Genomic DNA, 22226 nt, shown 5'->3' on the forward strand with positions numbered 1-22226 from the left:
CACACTCAGTCCGTATTTCACCAAATTCACATCAACCTCTCTGTTTCTAAATCCACATGCTTCCCAGCCCTGCTTCTCACAGTCCCTCCTGTCAACCCCACCCCTCCAGACCTCCCCTCCCCCTGCTTCTCTGGCCACTCAGCCTGTTCCCCCTGGGGACACGTCTGCATCACCACCACCACAGTGACCACAGCAAATGCCCCGGGGAGCCAGGTCCTCTGACCACGGTGGAGTAAGCTGAGAAATAAGTTAGCAGTTTATAGAATTTACAGCAACAGGAATGAAATCAAGCCAGCATCACTGCCCAGGCCCATATGCACTGCATCTCTCCTAGCTGTGTGCTTGTGAGAACTGTTCACTCAAGCTGTGTCCACAGAGCACCTCTTGGTGACCTAAAGATGCCCCCATGGGTGCCGCGGGGAGCAGGGCCACCAGGACCCAGGCCCACAATGGCCTTGGGCCACCATGAGGGGCTCCAGGGAATCTGCATGTTGTGGAGAAGGAACAGGACAGATCTGGATCTCACAGGCTGAAGATGTGTGTTTTCAGACTCCTTTATCCTCAAGGAATCTGCTTTATATTTTACTCCTCCAGCCACATTGGCAAGAAACTTTCCCCTAAGTTGAACCTGACACTAAAACATCTGTATTAAAGATTAAAAAATCACGTGCTCTTCCAAGTGATTGTCTTTACCATCCCAATGATCCAGATATGCCCGCTGCAGACCTAGAACACAATGACTGCATTTTTTCCTTTTAAATCTGGCACTTTTTTCGGGCTGGATGGTGAGTGGAAAATCAAAATTGTCTTTTTTAAAGTTGTGATAAGTTATATGTAACATTTACTATTTTAATCTTTTGAAAGCATACGGTTCTGTGGCATTAAGTCCATCCACTTGCCATGCACTGATCGCCGCACCCATCTCCAGAATTTGTCTTCTTCCCAAACTGAGACACCACACCTACTAAACACCAACTCTGTATTCCTTCCACCCAAGGCCCTGGTGACCAGCACTCTACCCTCTGTCTCTATGAATCTGACTGTTCTAAGGACCTCATCCAAGTGGAATCATGCAATACTGTCCTTACTTCACTGAGCATAATGACTTTATGGCTTATCCATGGTGCAGCGTGTCAGCATTTCCTTCCTTTTTAAGGATGAATAATAATCCACTGCAGGGACATACTGTATTTTGTTACTCATAGGTATCTTGGTTGGGTCCACCTTTTGGCCTTCATGAATAATGCTACTGTAAACGGGGGTATACAAATCTCTCTCTGAATCTCTGCTTTTCATGGAGGAGAACTTTTGGGTCATGTGGTAACTCCATGTTTAATGTGGAGGGGTGGTGGGAACCACTACTGTTTCCCATAGTGGTGGTACCATTTCACATTCTCACCAACGAGCACAGGGTTCCAATTTCTTGCCAATCCTGATCTTCTAGTTTCTTGATAACCAGTCCAAGTGGGTGTGATGTGGCATCTCACTCTGGTTTTGGCCTGTGTATGGTTAGTATGTTAAGTCGGGGTTCTCCAGAGAAACAGGAGACAGATTGATTATAGGCACCAACCACGTGTTCATGGAGGCAGAGAGGTCCCACATTTGCAATGTGTAAGATGGAAAACCAGGAAAGCCAATGGTATAATTCAGTCCAAATAATGAAGAACTGAGAACCGGGGAGGCCACTGATATATGTTGTGGATTTCCAAGGCCCCCAAACCAGGAGCTCTGATGTCCAAGGGCAGGAGAAAATCAACATCCCAGCTCAAGAAAAGAGAGGAAGAAAGAACGTGTCCATCCTCCACCTTCTTGTTTTACCCAGGCCCTCAGGGATTGGATGATGCTCACCCACACTGGTGAAGGCAGATTTTCTTCACTCTGTCCACTGAGTTGAATGGCTATCTCTTCTGGAATGACTCTGACAGACACACCCAAAAGTAATGCTTTATCCAGGCATTGTTTAGCTCAGTCAGGTTGACACATAAAATTAACCATCACAATTAGTGATCCTGAGCTCTTCTCATGTGCTTGTTGGCTATTTGTATTATCTTCCTTGGAGAAGTATCTACTCAGGTTCTTTGCCTATTTCAAATCTGCCTAAATTAAAATTATGTTGACTTACTTTGTTGTTATAAAAGTTCTTTATGCTTTTTGAATATCGATATGTGATTTGCAAATATTTTCTCCCATTCTGTGAGTTGCCTTTCAATCTCTTGATAGCGTCCTGTGATAAGGTTAAGATTTTAATTTTTGAAGTCCAATTTACCGATTTTTTTTCTTTGGTTGCCTGTGCTTTTGGTGTCAGATCCAAGATACCATTGCCAAATCCAATGTCACGAAGCTTTTTCCCTATTGTTTTAAGAGTTTAATAGTTTTAACTTGTACATTTAGGTTTTGATACGTTTTGAATTAACTTTTTGTATATGCTAGTAGATAAGGGTTCAATTTTTGCAGTTATTTTTTGCAGTGTTTTTTTGCAATGAACACTCAGTTTTCCCAACACATTTTTTAAGTGTCCTTTCTCCTTGAATGGTCTTTGGAACCCCTGTTGGAAATCACCTGACCATACATGGTAGTTGAGTCGCTAAGTCATGTCTGACAAATCTGCAACCCCATGGACTGTAGCCCACCAGGTTCCTCTGTTCATGGAATTTTCCAGGCAAGAATACTGGAGTGGGTTGCAAATTCCTTCTCCAGGGGATCTTCCGGACCCAGGAATCGAACCCAGGTCTCCTGCATTGCAGGTGGATTCCTGCATTACTGGCAGATTCTTTTACTGACTGAGCTACAAGGGAAGCCCCTCTGACCATACATGGGGGAGTTTATTTCCAGGCTCTCTATTCTATCCTATTGGTCTAAATGTTTGTCTTTATTGCATTCTGGTAATTTTTGAAATCAAGAAGTATGTAATTTCCAACTTCGTTATTCTTTTTCAACATTATTTTGGCTATGGGCGAAGTGGAGTCCCATGAATTTCAGGATGGGCTTTTCTATTTCTGCAGAAAAACATCGCTGTGATTTTGACAGGGCTCATACTGGCTCTGTGGATTGCTCTCGGTAGTTCCCATATCTTAACAGTATCAAGTCTTTCGGTCCATGAACCCAAGATACCTTTCCATTTACTTGAGAATGATTTTCTTTCAGCAACACTACAAACCATTCATATTCGTGGTTAAGTTTACTCCTAAGTATTTTATTCTGTTTGATGTTAGAGTAAACTGAACTGTTTTCTTTTTGGATTGTTTGTTGTTAGTGTAAACAAACACAACTGATTTTGGGGGAGGGGGTTGATTTTGTGTCCTGCAACTTTGCTGAACTTATTAGTTCTAGTGGAGTTTTTGTTTATTAGTTAATTGGAACGCTTAGGGTTTCTTACATATCATGTCATCTACAAAGAGAGGTAAGTTTGCTTTTCCCTCTCCTACTGCGATGCATTTCTTTCTTGCCTTGCTGCTCCAGCTGTGTTGGACAGAAGTGGTGAAAGCACACATCCTCCTTCTTTGTCCAGGTCTGGCAGGGAAGCTCTCAGTCATTCACTGCTGTGTATCATGTTCACTGTGGGCTTTTCACAGATGACTTCACTATGCTGAGGCAGCTTCCCTGTATCTTAGTTTGTTGAATGTTTTTATTATGAAAGGGTGTTGAATTATGTTAGATACCTTTTTTGTATCAATGAGACGATCATGTAGTTTTTTTCCTTTCACTCTGTTAGGTGAATTACATAGATTGATTTCATAATGTGGAACCCTCCATGCATTCCAGAAATAAACCCCACTTGGTCATGGTGATATAATCCTTTTATTATGCTGCTGAATTCTCATTTGTTAGTGCCGTTGAGGATTCTTGCATCAGTGTTTATTTGGGATGTTGGCCATTGGTTTCTTTTCCTGTTGTGTCTTTGTCTGGTTTTGGTACTGGGGCAATGCTGGCCTATAAAATGAGTTCAAAAGTGTTCCATCCTTTTCAATTTTGGGGGAGGAGTCTGAGGACTGGTGTCAATTCTTTGAATGTTTTGTAGAATTCACCAGTTAAGCCATTTAGTCTAGGAAATTTCTTTGTTGGAAGGTCTTTGATTATTGATTCAATCTCCTTACTAGTTATAGATCAATTCATATTTTCTCTTTCTTCAGGACTCAGTCTTAGGAGGGAGTTTCTAGGAATCTGTCCATTTCATCTGGGTTATTATTTTTATTCAATATGTTGATATATAAGTGCTCAGAGTACTAATACTCTTTTTTTGTCTGTATCTCTTAGATTTTTTCCCACCCAAAGGATACCATCCTTATAGCACTGAAAGAGAGTCATCTGTGACCATGATTCACTGGCTGGTGCTGTGAGCTGCAGCTGAAGCCCACTTGCTGCTGTAGGGCCATGGGCACTGTGACCACATGAGACCACCCCATGCCCCCAACGTTCTTGGTGTAGCTTTCAGCTAAACTCTCCTTTCAATACACAGAGGACCACAGGGATCATCAGATTTGGGAACTGGAAACACCCAGGACAGTGTTTTCCACACTGTGAATTGCAGCCTCTTGAAGAGCTAAGTGGTATGTCTAAGTGGTATCAATTTAAGTGGTATGTCTTTCCTACACATTCGGTTAAAGTGGTCAGACATTCTGAAGGTCTCTGATCTGAGCCAATTCTCACTCATTTTGGATGGGAGGAAACTGAGGCCCAAGGAGGATACATGACTCGCTGGAGGTGACACAGCCAGTGTGTATAAAGCAAGATCACTGCTGGATATTTCAGTTTCTACCCAAGGGTTCCTCACAGCAAATGAACATTATCATATGGCCTCAAATATTTGAAATTTTATTTTACTCCCTGTTCCAGGATGAAAAGCATAGCTAAAACTGATGTTTGGGTATTTAGCAACAACTTTGCCATCTGATAAAGAAGCCTGAGTGCCAAAGAACTGATGCTTTTGAACTGTGGTGCTGGAGAAGACTCTTGGACAGCAAGGAGATCAAACCAGTCAAACATAAAGGAACTCAACCCTGATTATTATATTGGAAGGATTGATGCTGAAGCTGAAGCTCCAATACTTTGGCCATCTGATGCAAAGAACTGACTCATTGAAAAAGACCCTGATGCTGAGAAAGAGGGCAGGAGAAGAAGGACGACAGAGGATGAGATGGTTGGATGGCATCAGTGACTCAACGGACATAAGTTTGAGCAAACTCAGGGAGATACTGATGAACAGAGAGGCATGGCATGCCATTCATGGGGTCGCAAAGAGTCAGACACAACTTAGCGACCAAACAACAACAAAAGTCCATTTTTTCTTGTTTCTTCCCTATTCCCAGACAGATTCTTCAGTCGTACTGACTTTTCCACCCAGGCAACACTAACAGCTTAGGCGCTGGTGACTGTCCTCTCCAGCACTTCCCCTTATCCACCTTGGGCATCCATCATCAGACTTCTCAAGACTTCTTCCCTCCCAACTTGATTCAGTGTAGACCACATCCCCTAAGGGAAAGACAAACCATGAAGGAAGTTCTCCTGGGAGGAAAACAAAGGGACTCCTTTACTGTCCAGAACAATCAACAGCTAGAGAAAGCCTACAGGCCCAGAACCAAATCCAAGAGGAGGACTGTGATGCCTCCTGGGCTGGGGGCAGGGCCAGTGAGCAGTCAGGCTTCCAGAGGAAGTAGCCTGGGAACCAGAGAGCTCAGGGCCAAATACTGTGAGCCTCCTTTCAGGCCACGTGCCTTCCCGCCGTGGAGCTGGTCGGGGAGGAGCAGAGCCATCCTAGCCACCTCCCTTAGATGCCCAGGTCAGCCTCCCCAACAGGGACCACTCAGAATCAAGATAATTCAGAGAACACTTTTCTTCCCCAGAACAAACCACATCAATTTTTAAGGACTAAGTAAAAGCAAACTTTACCAGCAGATGAACAGAAGTAACACATGAACATAGCCTTATCACAAGAGCCTTAACAATGGGGACCAAGCTTCTGTCCACCACCCCCTCCTGGGTCCTTCCTGGCCTTCCTCTGCAGCATTAGTTTGTAGCCCGAACAACATCAGGCTTACTATTGGTCACACTTGACTTTATACCAAAATCGTATCAGTAACTTGATCAACTGCATCTTGAGATTTAACTCTAAATGGATTTTGGCGGGTACCAAAAATCAAATCCATCCTCAGAGAACAAATAAGAAAATTCCAAACTCACATAAACCAGGCTCTATAGGGATTCCCTGATGGAGCAGTGGATAATAATCTGCCTGCCAAAGCAGGGGACATGGGTTCGATCCCTGGTCCAGGAAAATTCCACATGCCATGAAGCAACTAAGCCACGTGCCACAGCTCTTCAGCCTCTCTAGAGCCCACAAGCTGCAAGTGCTGAAGCTGGAGCAAATAAAGCCAGTGCTTCACAACAGGAGGAGCCACTGCAGTGAGGAACCCACGCACCACGACTAGAGAAAGCCCACTGCACAGCAACGAAGACCCAGTGTCACAGCCAAAATAACGAAGTTTAAAGAAAATGGTTCTACATACTAAGAGCAGACTCCCTCAGAAAGAACACATAGCTTTTTATCACAAACCCACTTAACTGCTGCTACCACTACTGAAGCATTTCCTTTTCTTGTAACTTAACTGTAGCCAATTGACTGATAGCTCTTTTTCATTTTCATCCAGAAATGGCTGCTTCCACCAAATTTAGCACTGGTCCCTCCTACTGCCCTGGCCCCCTGGAAAGGCATTTCAGGGACACTGTGGTGATGCAGGCTCACTAGCCTTGCCAAAACAGCCTCCATCTGTCCCTCTCTTGGCAAAGAAGTGTGTCCTTCCACAGGTCTTGGGGGCAGCAAGGGGCCACATGAGGAAAGGGCTATGACTGCACAAAGCAAATCCTTCAAAACTGAGCAAGCTGGGCCCAAAGGGGCCACTGATCCAACCCACCTTTTCCCAGAGGGCTCTCTGTGAGAACCCGGGCTGTCACGGCTACTGAGGCCCCAGCTTGCCTTTCCCTTCTGGATAAAGGGAAAGCCCATTAGTGCAGAAAAGGAGTCAAGTTTCCTCAACCACATCAGAACATCTACATGTCCAGCCTCTCCTCAAAAACAAAAGCGGACTATTGGGCTTCATTGTTCCACCTTGACTATCAGCTCTTCCCCCAAGAAATATATAAAACTAACATTAACCAATAGTGTTAAATCAAACTTTCTAGAAGATGATAAATTAGATGCCCAGCCCTTCTCACACCCCTTTAAAATAAACACACTCTTTACTAACATGGTTGTGGAGACCTCACACGGTTCCAAAACAAATGGGCCAAAAGGCCCACAGAAGTGCGGGAGTCCCAGCAATGCATTGGCTCAGAGCCCTGGATGCTCACGCACGGGGAGGCCGGCAGGGGGTGCACCACACCTACCAGCTGCCAACAGCAGGCACGGTGGCTTCTGGGATGCAGATAGCAGACACCGCACCTCCAAACCCTGGCCACCTCCAAAGAAGCACAAACCACACGAGGCCATGGGTAGCCCGGCCCCTCTAGGCCCCTTGTGGGGAGGCTGGCTGCGTGTTGGGGCATCCAGAAGGGCACCTTGAAACTGCCTCACCCCACACCCTCCTACAGTTTTCAGCCTCCTGCTCTGCACCCCTCCCCACACACAAATGGACTCTGGAGACCCCCAGCCTCCCCCAAGACAGAAAATACCACCAAAAATAGCCACAGCACTGCTGATGGGGGGAGGCTGGGGTTCACTGTGACGTTTCTTCGACTGGTGGGTACCAGGCCCACGTCCACTAAATGACCCAGGGAACGAAGGCAGGCAGAGCCCACACCAAGACCCTCTGATGAGGCAGGTTCCCTGTGGACACGCCTAGCTTGGGGAATGCGGGCAAAGGCTCTCGTCACGGCTCTCGTCACTGCTGTCGTCCCCAAGGCAGCCACGAGACCCACGTGTGTAGCAGCATCAGTGCGACTACCTAAGGGCCCCTAGGGAGGATGGGGCGGGGCTGAGGGGGTGCACTCAGGCTCAGAGCATCACTACAGCAGCGTCCCTGCACCGTGACAGCCACAGATGGTCCCCGGTGGGACCCTGACTGTGAGCGGGTCACACTGTTCTCCCAGAGCCACGTGAAGGGCGGTGGTACCTCTCAGGAGCCCTAAGGGAAGAGGTAGTAATTAGGGGGAAGAAGTGCCGCCAGGTGGGGGACACGTTCCTGGGCAGCGACCCCCAGCACTCCAGGATCCCATCTGTGTCATGTCCCAACTAGACATGAAACAGAGCCCTGGCCTGGACTGAACAGTTTCTGGTCACTGTGTAAACATGCATCATGAGTTTGTGAAACCTCTGGGAGCGGTATTCACACCTCCCTGGTTTTATCAGAAGAAAAATCCAAGCCCTGGGATACACATGCCCGGCACAGGGACTCAGGGAGGAAATGCGGCAGGAAGGGGATGTAGAGGGCGAGGGAAGGCAGAGGCCTCCCTCAGGGCTGACCTGAAGGCCCCTGTCCCTGTGGGTCTGGAGGCACAGACACTGTCCCTGTAGGTCTGGGGGCAGCACCCAGCCGTCCCACTCTTTCCCAGACTCTGGCTGCCAGGGACACAGGACACTGGAGAAACCTCAGCTCCACTCACGGGGACAACAGATCTGAAGCCCATATAACCCACCAGTCTTCATGCCCTGGCAGCTGGCACCCTCACAGCCCTTCCCTGCTGAGCCACCGTCTCACGGTGCAGGCAGGGACGCAGGATGCATCGGTGACCATCGCACCCTGACCTGGGCATTCCGTGAGGTGGATTTATGAGCTGAGCCCAGTGCCATCCTGTGCCCGTGCTCCCAGCCCCAGCCTTACCCCCAGGGAGACCCAGCCCCAGCCCACACTTACCAGCTGCGGCCTGTCCTCCTGCCTCTGGCCCTGCCCCGGGCGGTGGATGAAGGACCGGGTGGATGCTCTGTAGTGGTTCAGCAGGCAGAAGATGACCACGACCATCACTGTGACCACCACCACCACCACAACCACCTGAGCGAACTCCAGCTCCGCTGCGACGAAGAGGAGAGTTGTCAGCCAGGCATGGGGCCACCCCCTCCCAGACCCTCCAGGGACAGAAACTTCTCCAGGCCTGCTGCCTGAGGGTATCGCCATATGGCTAACAGGTGAGGGAGGAAGGCCCCAGCTGCTTAGACAGGTTCTGTCCTGAGATGGACCCATGTCACATGGGACAGGCAGCCACCACTCGGGGACCTTTCCCAGGGCAGGCAGCTCCTGGGTTCCATCTCCCGGGACACGAGAGGCTCAGGGCCCGGTCCCTGGCAGACCCCCCCCCACCCCTAGAGGTTGAAACTATGATTCCCAAAGCATCTCCCCATGGCCGCGCAGCACCCTGGAGGGAAGAGGCACCACCCAGAGAAAGGACAGGACACATCTCCACTGGGTTCCCACTGCGCCGTTACATAAGTCTGTCTAAACCACACACTCCCCACCCATGCATTCACCAGCAGTGTGTGGGGGCGTGGGTGCCAGTGCTTCTGTGGGAAGCGGAGCCCAGGGCCAGCCCTGTGTAATCCTGTGGGGTTAGAAGGAGGGTCTTCCTGAACCCATGAGTCCCATCCTGTGGCACCATCCTCCACCCCACCCTTGGCTCCCCCTTCACACCTGAGGGACAGAGACTGACAAATGCGCCTGCCAGGCCAGGCAGGGGATGGGGCGGCAGCAGGGCCCAGGTGGGTGGGCTGGATGCACCCCGGCCCATGACTGGGCTCCCTACGGTAGCTGTCCGCTCTGCTCTGTTGTGCTCTGGACACCCAAGGCCTCGTGGCTGGTGGGCAGGGGCTTGTCTGCACTTGTACATCCTCGGGGAGGAAGCCCCCAGAAGCTACAAAGCACTATCAGAATCATCATGGCAGCACCTCCGGGAAACTGAAATCACTGCCTGTCTGAGGGCCAGGGCTGGGACTCTGCAGCTGGGCTGCAGACACCAGCATGACCTCGTTTATCCTCACATGCTGTGGGCATGACACACGTGTGAGGCAGAAACACTTCTTCACAACGCTCTGCCTGCACACAACTGTCCGTGTCTAGGACTCAGTGGTGCCCGTGTGACTGAACCCCAAAACCCATCCCCGAGGACACAGATGAGGCTGCGTGAGCAATGAGGAGCCCACCTCCATCATCTTGTGCTCCTGACGGCAGGCAAAGTGGTGGACTGAGGACAGACTCCAGAGCCCAAACTGGGTTCTGGGGCACCCACTGCATAGGTGCCCACCTGGAGGATCGCTCCTGCAGGCAGACTGAGGCCCACCCTGGCCGCCAAGCACAAGGTGGGCATCTTAGGAAGGGGACCACTGTTCTGGGGACAAGCAGACAGGAAGCATGGAATCAAGGGCTGCCAATGTGGCACCGAGACTGAACCTAAGAAAATGCCTTGTTTTACCGACTTTTATTTCTATTTTGTGAATGAACAGCAGTGCCGGGAGCCATCTCCCAGCATATTGCATATTGAGTGCAGCACTTTCACAGCATCATCTTTCAGGATCTGGAATAGCTCAACTGGAATTCTATCACTGCCTTGAGCCAGCGTGAGGAACTCCGCCCGTGGCAAAGGTCATGAGGAAGGAGGCTCGGCATACGCAAAGGCCGGATCGAGCCTCAGGAGTCCCCCTGGAAATTCTCGAGCATCTACCCCGAAAACCAGAGTCTGCCTACTTTACTGCTTTGTGCTCTCACCTACACCTCTGACTTTACAGAGGGCTGTCCCCCACTACCTCTCTCTGAAAAAGAGTTAACTTACAGCTCCAGTTAATAAAGGTCCTGGGTCTGATAGTGTTTCAACCTAAAGTCTCCTTTGGAAGTCCTCTAGCCTGCCTGAATAGGTTTTTCTGGCCACATGTGATTGCTCAGAGCCTCCCAACTGTGAGAGGCATGAGATGTTCTAAACTGTCTAAATACAGATTCCTTTGAGCAGTTAAAAGATTGATTAGAAATTGTATTGGTGAAGGGTTTTTCACTTGTTGGGCCAATGTTTGCTGCTAAGTCTCCATATCCCTTACCTGCTGTGTCCCTGGCAGTGTTTGTAACCTTGGACCCTTGAGTTAATTCTTTTATTTGTTATAGCTCACCACACCTTTGCCCTATAGGAATGCAACTTTATCCAATGCTTTTGGAGCGTGGCTCCTGACCAATCACCTTTAGAGAAAAATAAGTTTTCTGAAGAAAGGGTCTTAAAATGTTAACAGGCCTCCGGGCCAGAAGATGATGCAAATCACCTAAACTTTTGCATATGATAAGTTTGCAGGAAAAAAGCCTGGCTTACTGCATGACTCTACCCCTTCCCCCATTATCCTCTATGCATAACTTAAGGTATAAAAACTACTTTGGAAAGTAAAGTGCGGGCCTTGTTCACTGAAACTTGGTCTCCCCATGTCGTTCTTTCTCTCACCTTCTGGCTGAATTATTCAGCCTCTTTTCTCCACTGAATTTCCTCACTGAGCTATCCTTATTTCAGCCTCTTTTCTCCACTGAATTCCCTCACTGAGCTATCCTTATTCTATTACTCTTTATATCCTTAATTAACGTTTAAATAAACTGTTGTTTCCTGATCGCCGATGCCGTCTCCTCTTCGAAACCCCTGACTCCACCGGGGCTGGACCCCCGCAGAGCAGAGTATTCAAAACTTGCCTTTCAGGCTGCCTTGTGCCCTGGAATTGATAAATGTTTTCTCTTCTCAAGAAAACTGTACTGCTTTTTGGATGATGACTTCAGTGAGGGGCCTTACACACCTCTACATGTGTTAAGGCTTCACTTGGAAGCTGTCAGCCCATGTCATCTTGTTCTGAATATGGAAGGCTATGCAGATGACCATTTGCAGCAAATCAATCAAATTACATTGTCATACTTCTATGGACATTTGCGGAGATATATTTGCTTCACTTGAAAAGTATTTTTATTATAAAAAAATAATGAAGATGCCTTTAAAATGTAAAGAACATATATGGAAATAGTGTACAACATACAAGTTCCCCGCACGAGCCAGCAGCTCTCACCGCGATGCCATGTCATCCAGGGCACAATTCAGCCACTGTGTGTACCTGTCTTTCACGTCTTGAATAAGGGCTTTCTTCTTGTCAATGAATGGAATAGCTGTACAAATATATTGTTCTTTTTTTCCACTCAATACTTCACAAACATCTTTAAACAAGATCTCATTCCCCAGTTCCTAAACACGAAACACTGGACCTTGCATTCTCTAAGTGGCTGCTCTTTACACGGCTGGATTTCTTTTTTCTACCATGATCAAAAATATTTGTGTGTGACCCACACTTGTGAGCATCCCTAAGCAGAGATTCCACACACTGACACGACCTTCTACACTTGCTCTTGTCAGAGAGAGGGAAGGGAATCTCCTGCCTCATGGCTCCAGACGCTGGGCCCTTTCCATTTGTACTAATTTGCAGGGGAGGTGGGGGCGGAGGGCAAAAACATGTATCTTGTTGTCATTTGTATTTCCCTGGTTACTAGTGATTGTGATCTTTCCCTATGATTAGTGGTAATTTGTATTTTTTATTCATATTAGTTCATATTATTTTATTTGTAGCTTTCTCATTTGTAAGCAGTCTTTACATATTATGGCTATACATCTTATCTGCTACACGTGTTACAAATATTTTCTCCTGGTCTGTCACTTCTTGAAACTTTTCTGTGGGTTTAGAGATAATATAAATTTTTATGCCATCATATATTGTTATAATCTTTTTCCTTTATGGCTTCAAAGCTTCTCATTGATTAGAAAGGTCTTCTCTCCAATACTCTATAAATATTTTTCTTCTAAGATTTTTATAGCTTGTTTTTTATTTGCTCTGGATCTTTATTTCTTTTGGTCTGAACAGGACAACAGCACCTAGAACCTTATGTATTATCTGACAAACATGACTCTTCTGACCTAATATCACACTAAAAAGTTCAGTACAAGCAAGGGGAGATAGTCTTCAGCTATGGGGACTGCACAGAAGCCTTCGTCTTTCTTTCAGAGGGAAAGAACTATTTAAACACCACCTGCTCTCAGGCTGTGCTGAGCCAGCTCTCTGGTCAGTGTGCTCCCTCTCGGGCCCTCCCTCCTGCACTGCTGAGGCTGGCGGCCCTCCAGGGCCATGGTCCCGCTGTACCCTTAAACATGACTCATTACCCCAAAGAGCTCTATGTGGATGACATCTACCAGCATTTACCATATTTGAAATTAAAACTGAAGATGTTAAATATTTTTTCATTAAAAATAAACTCACCACATGTTAACACAAGTAACAAAATAACTCCCCGGTACCATCTCACTTAACACCATGCACATCTCCACCCCTACATGCCGCCCAACGGCTTCACCTGTACCCACGGGATGTGTGGCTAACCATGACAGATGAGTGGTTCTTGTCTGCTTGTCCTTTCATGGGGGCTGTGGCGGCCACCAGGGCTGAGCCCCCACCTCCGGCCCCAAGGTTCCCTCTGTGAAGGCCCTCCGTTCACTGACCTGTGTGACACACACAGTCCTGGAGAAAACGCACAGACCTTGAGCATGACTGACCTGCAAGCATTCACAGTTGGGTGGGATTCGTCCTGGGTTCTGTCTGCAGACAAAGGGCCCTGAAACTAATCAAAGCAGGTCAGTGGTTTCCGGGGGACCTATGTACATTCCACTGAGGCACTAACTCTCAAAATCTGTAAAGACTCTGTGTCTCTACATGAACCAGAGGCCCTTGGAGACATTTATGTGTCTTGTGTGCCTGTTAGGGCGACTCTGGTCAGAGGTGATGGCTCTGTCCATTACAGATTCCCATTCTTTGAGGTTTATGACTATGCTATAAAATTCTGCCCTGAGATGAAATTTTCCACATAAAACTTACACCCTGGAATTTGGCCTTTAAAACACAAAATAGTACATTTTAGTAAGTTTGCTACATTTAAAGTCATGAATGAGGATTTTAAAAGAACACGAACTTTACATTCCTACAGACTCAAAACATAGTAGTAGTTTATTTGACATTTGTGGACATCAGCCTATAGCAAAGAATAATTCACTAATGTATTTTTAGTGTTTAAAAAACTAACACAGAGAGCTATTTATCTAGAAATGTTCAATGCCCTACATGTGTTCCAACCACTGTGCCTCACGCCCCATCATTTTGTAAAAATGTTACATGGTTTGACTCAGCTACCAAGCTGACAGCAGATTAAACATTTCTTAAATAAATCAGTCTAAGTTAAATAACCCTAAAACAGCTGCATAACAGCAATGAAGTCCCTGTATTAATGCACTATGGAGTTGACCTGCACACTATTGATACCATGACAGTACTTTTTCCCTCTATTGAAAAAAAGAATTATTATTATCCTGTGTTTGTCTCAATATTTATTTTCACAACAGTTAAGCTTCTCCCTAAGTGGCTTTTACTTAGAGAACCACAGTTACTCTTGCAAACCCAGGAGAAAATGGAAAGCAGTATGAAGTTTATACTTTACGTGGATAAATTCAGGGCCAGTTAGACCCCAGTCTGGTTCCAGTTCTGCCATCTGACTCCATCAGCTGCAAAAGCTGTTTTCTCATGTGTAAAATAAAGCCAAGTCCTCCACTGTATAGCCAGTGGGAGCATGAAATAAAATAACCCCTTGAAACTGTGTACTCAAAGTGTGGTCCAGAGTGATGGATGGTTAGAAACACAGGAAATTGGGTGCCATCCCACACTGGCTCAACCAGAGCCTGCATTTTAACAAAACCCCTAGGTGGCTTCTGAAACTTTGGACTAATCCAGAGTCCTCATCTGGATTAAACAAGCAAACTGAAGTTCAGAAAACCTGTGACCTGTGCGCCATACAGAAGAAACAAGGTGGAACCAGGGCCCACGACTGCTACTCAACACGACTTTCAAGAGTGGAGCTCTCTTAAGATTGCAAGTATCAAGGGAACATTTTATGAAAGAATGGGCACAATAAAGGACAGAACCAATAAGGACCTAACAGAAGCATAAGAGATTAAAGAGGTGACAAGAATACACAGGAGAACCATACAAAAAAAAAGGTCTTAATGACTTGGATAACCATGATAGTGTGATCATGTACCTAGAGCTTGATATCCTGGAGTATGAGATCAAGTGGGCCTTAGGAAGCATTACTATCAACAAAAGCTAGCAGAGGTGATGGAATTCCAGCTGAGCTATTTCAAATCCTAAAAGATGATGCTGCACTCAATATATCAGCATATTTGGAAAACTCAGCAGTGGGTTCAGGACTGCAAAAGGTCAGTTTTCAATCCTAAAGAAGAGCAAGCCAAAGAATGTTCAAACTTCTGTAAAACTGTACTCATTTCACATGCTAGCAAGTTATGCTCAAAATCCTTCAAGCTAGGCTTTGGCAGTATATGAACCGAGAATTTCCAAATGTACAAGATGGATTTAGAAATAGCAGAGGAACCAGAGATCAAATTGCCAGCATCCACTGGATCACAGAGAAAGCAAGGGAATTCCAGAAAAATATCTACTTTGCCTTCATTTACTACACTAAAACTTATGACTGTGTGGATCACAATACACTGTGGAAAATTCTTAAAGAGATGGGAATACCAGACTACCTTACCTTCTCCTAAGAAACCTGCATGTGGGTCAAGAAGCAACATTGAGAGTCAGACATGGAAGCACTGACCGGTTAGAAATTGGGAAAGTGAAAGTGAAAGTCCCTCAGTCACGTCCAACTCTTTGCGATCCCATAGAGTGTAATCCCCATGGCCTGGAGTTCTCCAGGCCAGAATACTGGAGTGGGTAGACTTTCCCTTCTCCAGGGGATCTTCCTGACCCAGAAATCGAACTGGGATCTCCTACATCACAGGCAGATTTTTTTACCAACTGAGCTATGAGGGAAGCCCTGAAATTGGGAAAGGAGTACATCAAAGCTGTATACTGTCACCCTGCTTATTTAACTTATATGCAGAGTACATCAAGCAAAATACCAGGTTAGATCAATCATAAGCTGGAATCAAGATTGTCAGGAGAAAAATCAACAACCTCAGGTACGCAGATGACACCACTCTAATGGCAGAAACTAACGAGGAACTAAAGAGTCTCTTGATGAGGGTGAAAGAGGAGAATGAAAAAGCTGGCTAAAACCCAGCATTCAAAAAACTAAGATCAAAGCAGCTGGTCCCAACACTTCATGGCAAATAGAAAGGGGAAAAGTGGAAGCAGTGACAGATTATATTTTCGTGGGCTCCAAAATCACTGTGGATGGTGACTGCAGCCATGAAATTAAAATATACTTACTCCTTGGAAGGAAAGCTATGACAAACCTAGACAGCATATTAAAAAGGAGAAACATGACTTTGCTGACAAAGGCCCATATAGTCAAAGGTATGGTTTTTCCAGTACTCATGTATGAACTAAGAGTTGGACCATAAAGAAGGCTGAGCACCAAAGAACTGATGCTTTCAAATTGTGGTGCTGGAAAAGACTCTTGAGAATCCCATAGAAAGCATGGAAATCAAACCAGTCAATTGTAAAGAAATCAACCCTGAATATTCACTGGGAGGACTGTTGCTGAAGCTCCAATAACTTTGGCCAACTGATGCGAAAAGCCGACTCATCACAAAAGACTCTGAGGCTGGGAAAGATTGGGGGCAGGAGGAGAAGGGGGAGACAGAGAATGAGATGGCTGGATGGCATCACTAACTCAACAGACATGTTTTTTCAGTCGTTCAGTCATATCTGACTCTTTTGAGACCCCATGGACTGCAGCACACCAGGCTTCCCTGTCCTTCACCATCTCCTAGAGCTTGCTCAAACTCATGTCCATTGAGTTGGTGATGCCATCCAACCATCTTATCCTCTGTCATCCACTTCTCCTCCTAACTTCCATCTTTCCCAGCATCAGGGGCTTTTCTAATGAACTGGCTCTTCGTATTAGGTGGCCAAGGTATTGAAGCTTCCGTTTCAGCATCAGTCCTTCCAATGAATATTCAGGGTTGATTTCCCTTAGGACTGACTGGTTGGATCTCCTTGCAGTCCAAGGGACTCTCAAGAGTCTTCTCTAACACCACAGTTCAAAAGCATCAATTCTTCGGCACTCAGCTTTCTTTATGGTCCAACTCTCACATCCATATATGACTACTGGAAAAACCATAGCTTTGACTAGATGGACCTTTGTCAGTAATGTCTCTGCTTTTTAATATGCTGTCTAGGTGGGTCCAGAGAAGGCAATGGCACCCCATTCCAGTACTCTTGCCTGGAAAACCCCATGGATGCAGGAGCCTGGTAGGCTGCAGTCCAAGGGGTCGCTAAGAGTCGGACACGACTGCGCGACTTCACTTTCACTTTTCACTTTCATGCATTGGAGAAGGAAATGGCAACCCACTCCAGTGTTCTTGCCTGGAGAATCCCAGGGACGGGGGAGCCTGGTGGGCTGCCGTCTATGGGTCGCACAGGGTCGGACATGACTGAAGCAACTTAGCAGCAGCAGCAGCAGCTAGGATGGTCAGAGCTTTTCTTCCAAGGAGCAAGCGTCTTTTAATTTCATGGCTGCAGTCACCATCTGCAGTGATTTTGGAGCCCAAGAAAATAAAGTCTGTCACTGTTTCCATTGTTTCCCCATCTATTTGCCATGAATGGGACCGGATGCCATGATCTCAGTTTTTTGAATGTTGAGTTTTAAGCCAGCTTTTTCACTCTCTTACCTTCATCAAGAGGCTCTTTAGTTCCTCTTTGCTTTCTGTCAGATGGGTGGTGTCATCTGCATAGCTGAGGTTATTGATACCTCAATGGACATGAGTCTGAGCAAACCCCAGGAGATAATGAAGGACAGGCTGCCGAGCTGCAGTCCATGGGGTCACAAAGAGTCAGACATGACTTAGCAACTGAACAACAATAATGTATCATGACCAATTGGGATTTTTTCCAGGACTGAAAGGTTAGCTTAACATCCAAAAATCATTTAAAGTGATATACTATTATAAGTAAACAAATGAAAAAAAGCTGGCTTAAAGCTTAGGGGAAAAAAAAAAACAGAGAAAGTATTTGGCAAAAACGCAACACCTTTTTATCATAAAAACACTCAACAAACTGGGAACAGAAGGGCATCAACCAAAGCTCACAGCTAATTATTATACTTGTGGTGAAAAGCTGGCTTTGAAACTAGATCAAAATGAAGCACTAATACATGCTACCACATGAGAAAACCTTGAAGATATCATGCTACGTGAAAGAAGGCTGTCACAAAAGACACTGATGTGAAGTATCCCAAGCAGGCAGATTCAGAGACTAGTAGGAGATGAGTGGTGGGCTAAAGCTGGGAGCTTGGGAGAAAAGGTGGATGGCTAGTAATGGGCTTCAAGTTTCTGTTCAGACTGACAGAAATGTTCTAAATTTAGATCACGGTGATGGTTTTGCAATTCTGTGAATATACTAAAAACTACTGAATTCTATACTTTAAATAGAGGAATTGTACTGCATATGTGAAATATCTCAATAATGGTGATATAATAAAAAGAACTATGAAATGAAAGTATTCGGCAAATAGCACTTCATAAGTTTAAAAACACCTCTACATGTAAACGCTGATTCATAAAACCAAGTTTTACCTATGCAACTCAGATAATAAACTCCTAAGAAACACCTCGAACTTGGACCACTTCACCAAGTTCTGGTTTCCTTCTATACTCCAACTGGGAACCATGACTTCCTGATAAACTATTTGTAGATGACAAGTTTTCTTTTTCATGGCCTTGTTTCTCATCTCGGAATTCCAAGAGTGAAATACAACATTAAAAACTGAAGGGAGCACACCACTAATCACCCCACCATGGAAAAATCATACCTACACTCTTTACTGTGTAAGAATTTCCTTAAAAGGGTTAAAATCCAGGCTGACTACCCAGTGCCAAGCCCATCAAGCACACAAGTGACAATATGTCTTATCCACTCTACCAAACACTACTCATGCTTCGGCCCACGGCACATCTCCACGTGGCTGTGGAAGACAGCTCATTCCCTTCCCTAACCGTGGGGTTACCCGTCTGGCCTTCAGAGAGAAAGGAAACTAAACAGTGATTTTAAGCCAACTCACAATCCACAAGGCAGTCAGTGCAATAGTGAAGGTATGCTTGGGCTCTGCACGTAAGGGTCTGTGTTTGTCCTGGGCTGGGGTAAGAGATGTATTTCTCCCTCTAGGTCAGAGTTTAAAAAGTCAGAAAGACACCCACTGAAAAAGTAACTGACTATTCAAGTATTTCATTTTTCCCAATTAAACAAGGTAAGTCATCTTCTTCCCCAAAGCTCCATCATCATGGGAACATACTAGAAACACACTGATGAAGGTCTGACTTGCATCAGTCACACCACCTTCTTCCTCATCACCCCCTGATGCCCTAAGAGTGTCAAAGGTCCAACAAAGCCACGCGTGCATAGTAAGTGGCAGACAATACCGAGTGCTGTTGAGTCTCACTGGCCTCACTCACAGGTGACTGCTCAGCTCTGCAGTATTGCTTTCATGCCTGCTAACACAGCATACATTCTGCAGCCCATGGGTCAAGGAATAAGTTTTGATTTCAAGTCTCAACATTTAAGAAATACATTTCATAAGATGATAGCTACCATAGTGATTCCTCTGATGGATCTAGCCACAGAAAACTGAAAGCCTTCTTGAAGAGATTCACACTCCAGATGCCATTAAGAATACTCATGAATCATGAAAAGAGCTCAAAAGACCAACATTAATAGGAGTTTGAAAGAAGTTGACTCCAGCCTTCATGGATGACTTTCGACAGGTTCAAGATTTCAATGGAGGAAGTTAACTGCAGATGTGGTAGAAACAGCAACAGGTAAGGTTCAGTGCGTGAGCTCTGAATGGGTGTCACCACGCTACGTGCCTCTGGAGAGCCTTCCTGCAGTGCAGTCAGGACAGTCCTTGGGACCATGAAGAGCACTCCCACAAACACCTCCTCCACTCATCAGGTTCCTCAGCTGTGGTGTTTAATCACTGGCAGAAATGGTTTATCCTCTCATGTATTTCTTTAAAAATCTTAATTATCTCATTTACTCAGAAACAGTGCTCAACAATTTAACTACAAGCAAAGGCACCCCACTCCAGTATTCTTGCCTGGAAAATCCCATGGATGGAGGAGCCTGGTAGGCTGCAGTCCATGGGGTCGCTAAGAGTCGGATACAACTGAGTGACTTCACTTTCATGCATTGGAGAAGGAAATGGCAACCCACTCCAGTGTTCTTGCCTGGAGAATCCCAGGGACACGGGAGCCTGTTGGGCTGCCGTCTATGGGGTCGCACAGAGTCGGACACGACTGAAGTGACTTAGCAGCAGCAGCAACAAGATCTTAAGGAGCTGTAAAGTGTGCATCTATTTCTCACTGAGAAATTTTCAAAATTCCAAATTCTATGACTTGAGGAAATGTAAGTTGGTGGTGCCCTAAAGAAAGGGTAAACTGCAACAGCTACACTGACTGAGGTCCATTTCGAAAGGACCAACAAGACTCATTATCTGCATGCTGTCACCCAAATAACTGCAACAGTCCATGTCCAGTTAAAAGCCCCCAAATCTTTCAGCTTTTCAAACACAGAACCTGAAGAACAGCTACAGGATAGGGCCTATAATACCAAATTGGGTTGCCCCCTGAGATGTAAGATCTGCAAACTGGGAGGTTTTACACACCCCTGACACAATCAAGGCCAGTGGCCCAGGGACACAATCAAGGCCAGTTTACAAGTGTAAAAACAGAATCACAGACATTCTCCTAAAGTCACAGCGGTCATGTGGAAACACAGGACTAGGATCATGGTTTTCCTTTATTCCACACATACTTGAACCATCTGACAAAACAGCCAGTCACAGCACCAAACAGCTCACAGCTCACCTGCAGACTCTTGGTGGTAATTTCGACTCCAGGTCTGCATTCCAGGTCCTACGTCTCATCAACCACATCAATAGGAGCTGCTGCATCCTGAACACTGATGCTGAGATTGGAGTTTTTAAAAATTATTCTCAAGATAAAAGGTCAAAAATGAAAAAGGAGGCTTGATCGCATGAAGACCCTTTCACAGACAAACTAAGATAAACTGTCTGATTTCTCATCTTGTGGAAAAAAGATTAAATTCAAAACTCATAGAGGAGAAAATTTTTCTGTTTTCAAAATCCTGTCACTTCAGTGACCTACTCAGACTGCTGGGTCATGTGAAATGCGCCTTCTCAGGGGTCCCTGGAAAAGGAGTGAGCTCTACTTCTTCCTGCCAGCCTGTTGGGGCTAGCGAAGCAGAGTCCTGGCCCAGGAAGCAAGAGCCCGACTCCTTTGGGTCTGAGACGGTGCCGAGTTACCTATCACTCCAAACACCTGCGCAGAAGCCACAGAGGGAAAGCCAGTGATCTGAGTTCTTCCTACAGTTGCCTTGCCTACGAAGCAAAAGGGCACTCTTGCCATCACCTCATCCACTGAGGGCTTCAAATCCTTGAAAATCATTCCCTGATTCCTCTATTTGAACAACATAATTTTGGAAAGAAAAAATAAAAGCAAACCAGGAACTGAGGAGTTCTACTCTTTCTGCTTCCCTGGTAGCTCAGATGGTAAAGGGTCTGTCTGCAATGTGGGAGACCGGGGTTCGATCCCTGGGTCTGGAAGATCACCTGGAAAAGGAAATGGCAACCCACTCCAGTATTCTTGTCTGGAGAATCCCATGAACGAAGGAGCCTGTCGGACTACAGTCCATGGGGTCACAAAGAGTCGGACATGACTGAGCAACTAACACAACACTTTCACTCTTTCTGCTAACACTTAATTTAAAATCCAAGCAGATGGAGAGACCAATCAAGGGGATCCTTGGTTCTAACACCCAACCCAGTCTATCCTGAATGGCAGACTGGGCATTTCACAGGCAGAAGCTGATGCCCTGCCCTGGTTAGAGGACGCTAGGGCTCTGACCAGATGCAGCAGTAATCTCAAAAACCACGTGATATCTTGAAGCTCGAAGAGGCCTAACTAACCAGCTCCTGAGCCAAGGAATTTGAAGCCAGGAAAAGGCATGATTTGGCCAAGGTCACTGAAGAAGTAATTTGTGTAGCTTCTACGAGAACTCAGCTTCCCCACTCTCAAGCAGTGTGACCTTGGTATCCAGACTTTGAAGAAATAATCCAGACTCTGAAGAAATCCAGACTTTGTACATATATACATATATGCACATATATACATAAATGTGTTTATACATATGTGTATATTTACACACAAACATGATATGCACA

At 45.9% G+C, this 22226-nt stretch overlaps 1 protein-coding gene across 13 annotated transcripts in view; it reads right to left on the reverse strand.

The window, feature by feature from the left end:
• LDLRAD4 (low density lipoprotein receptor class A domain containing 4) overlaps positions 1 to 22226 on the reverse strand; it is a 158698-nt gene that overhangs the window by 3940 nt on the left and 132532 nt on the right. For 11 of the 13 annotated variants that reach the window (XM_025273574.3, XM_025273576.3, XM_044934505.2 and 8 more), the window contains one exon: positions 8847 to 9001. In XM_025273574.3, coding sequence (XP_025129359.1) covers positions 8847 to 9001 — 155 coding nt within the window. Of the gene's footprint in view, positions 1 to 8846; positions 9002 to 13530; positions 13596 to 20850; positions 21615 to 22226 lie in introns of those variants that run through there. The other 2 variants (XM_025273577.3, XM_044934509.2) reach the window with 2 other exon arrangements.

This window comes from Bubalus bubalis, chromosome 22 (genome assembly GCF_019923935.1).
Source record: "Bubalus bubalis isolate 160015118507 breed Murrah chromosome 22, NDDB_SH_1, whole genome shotgun sequence".
Classification (NCBI taxonomy): domain Eukaryota; kingdom Metazoa; phylum Chordata; class Mammalia; order Artiodactyla; family Bovidae; genus Bubalus; species Bubalus bubalis.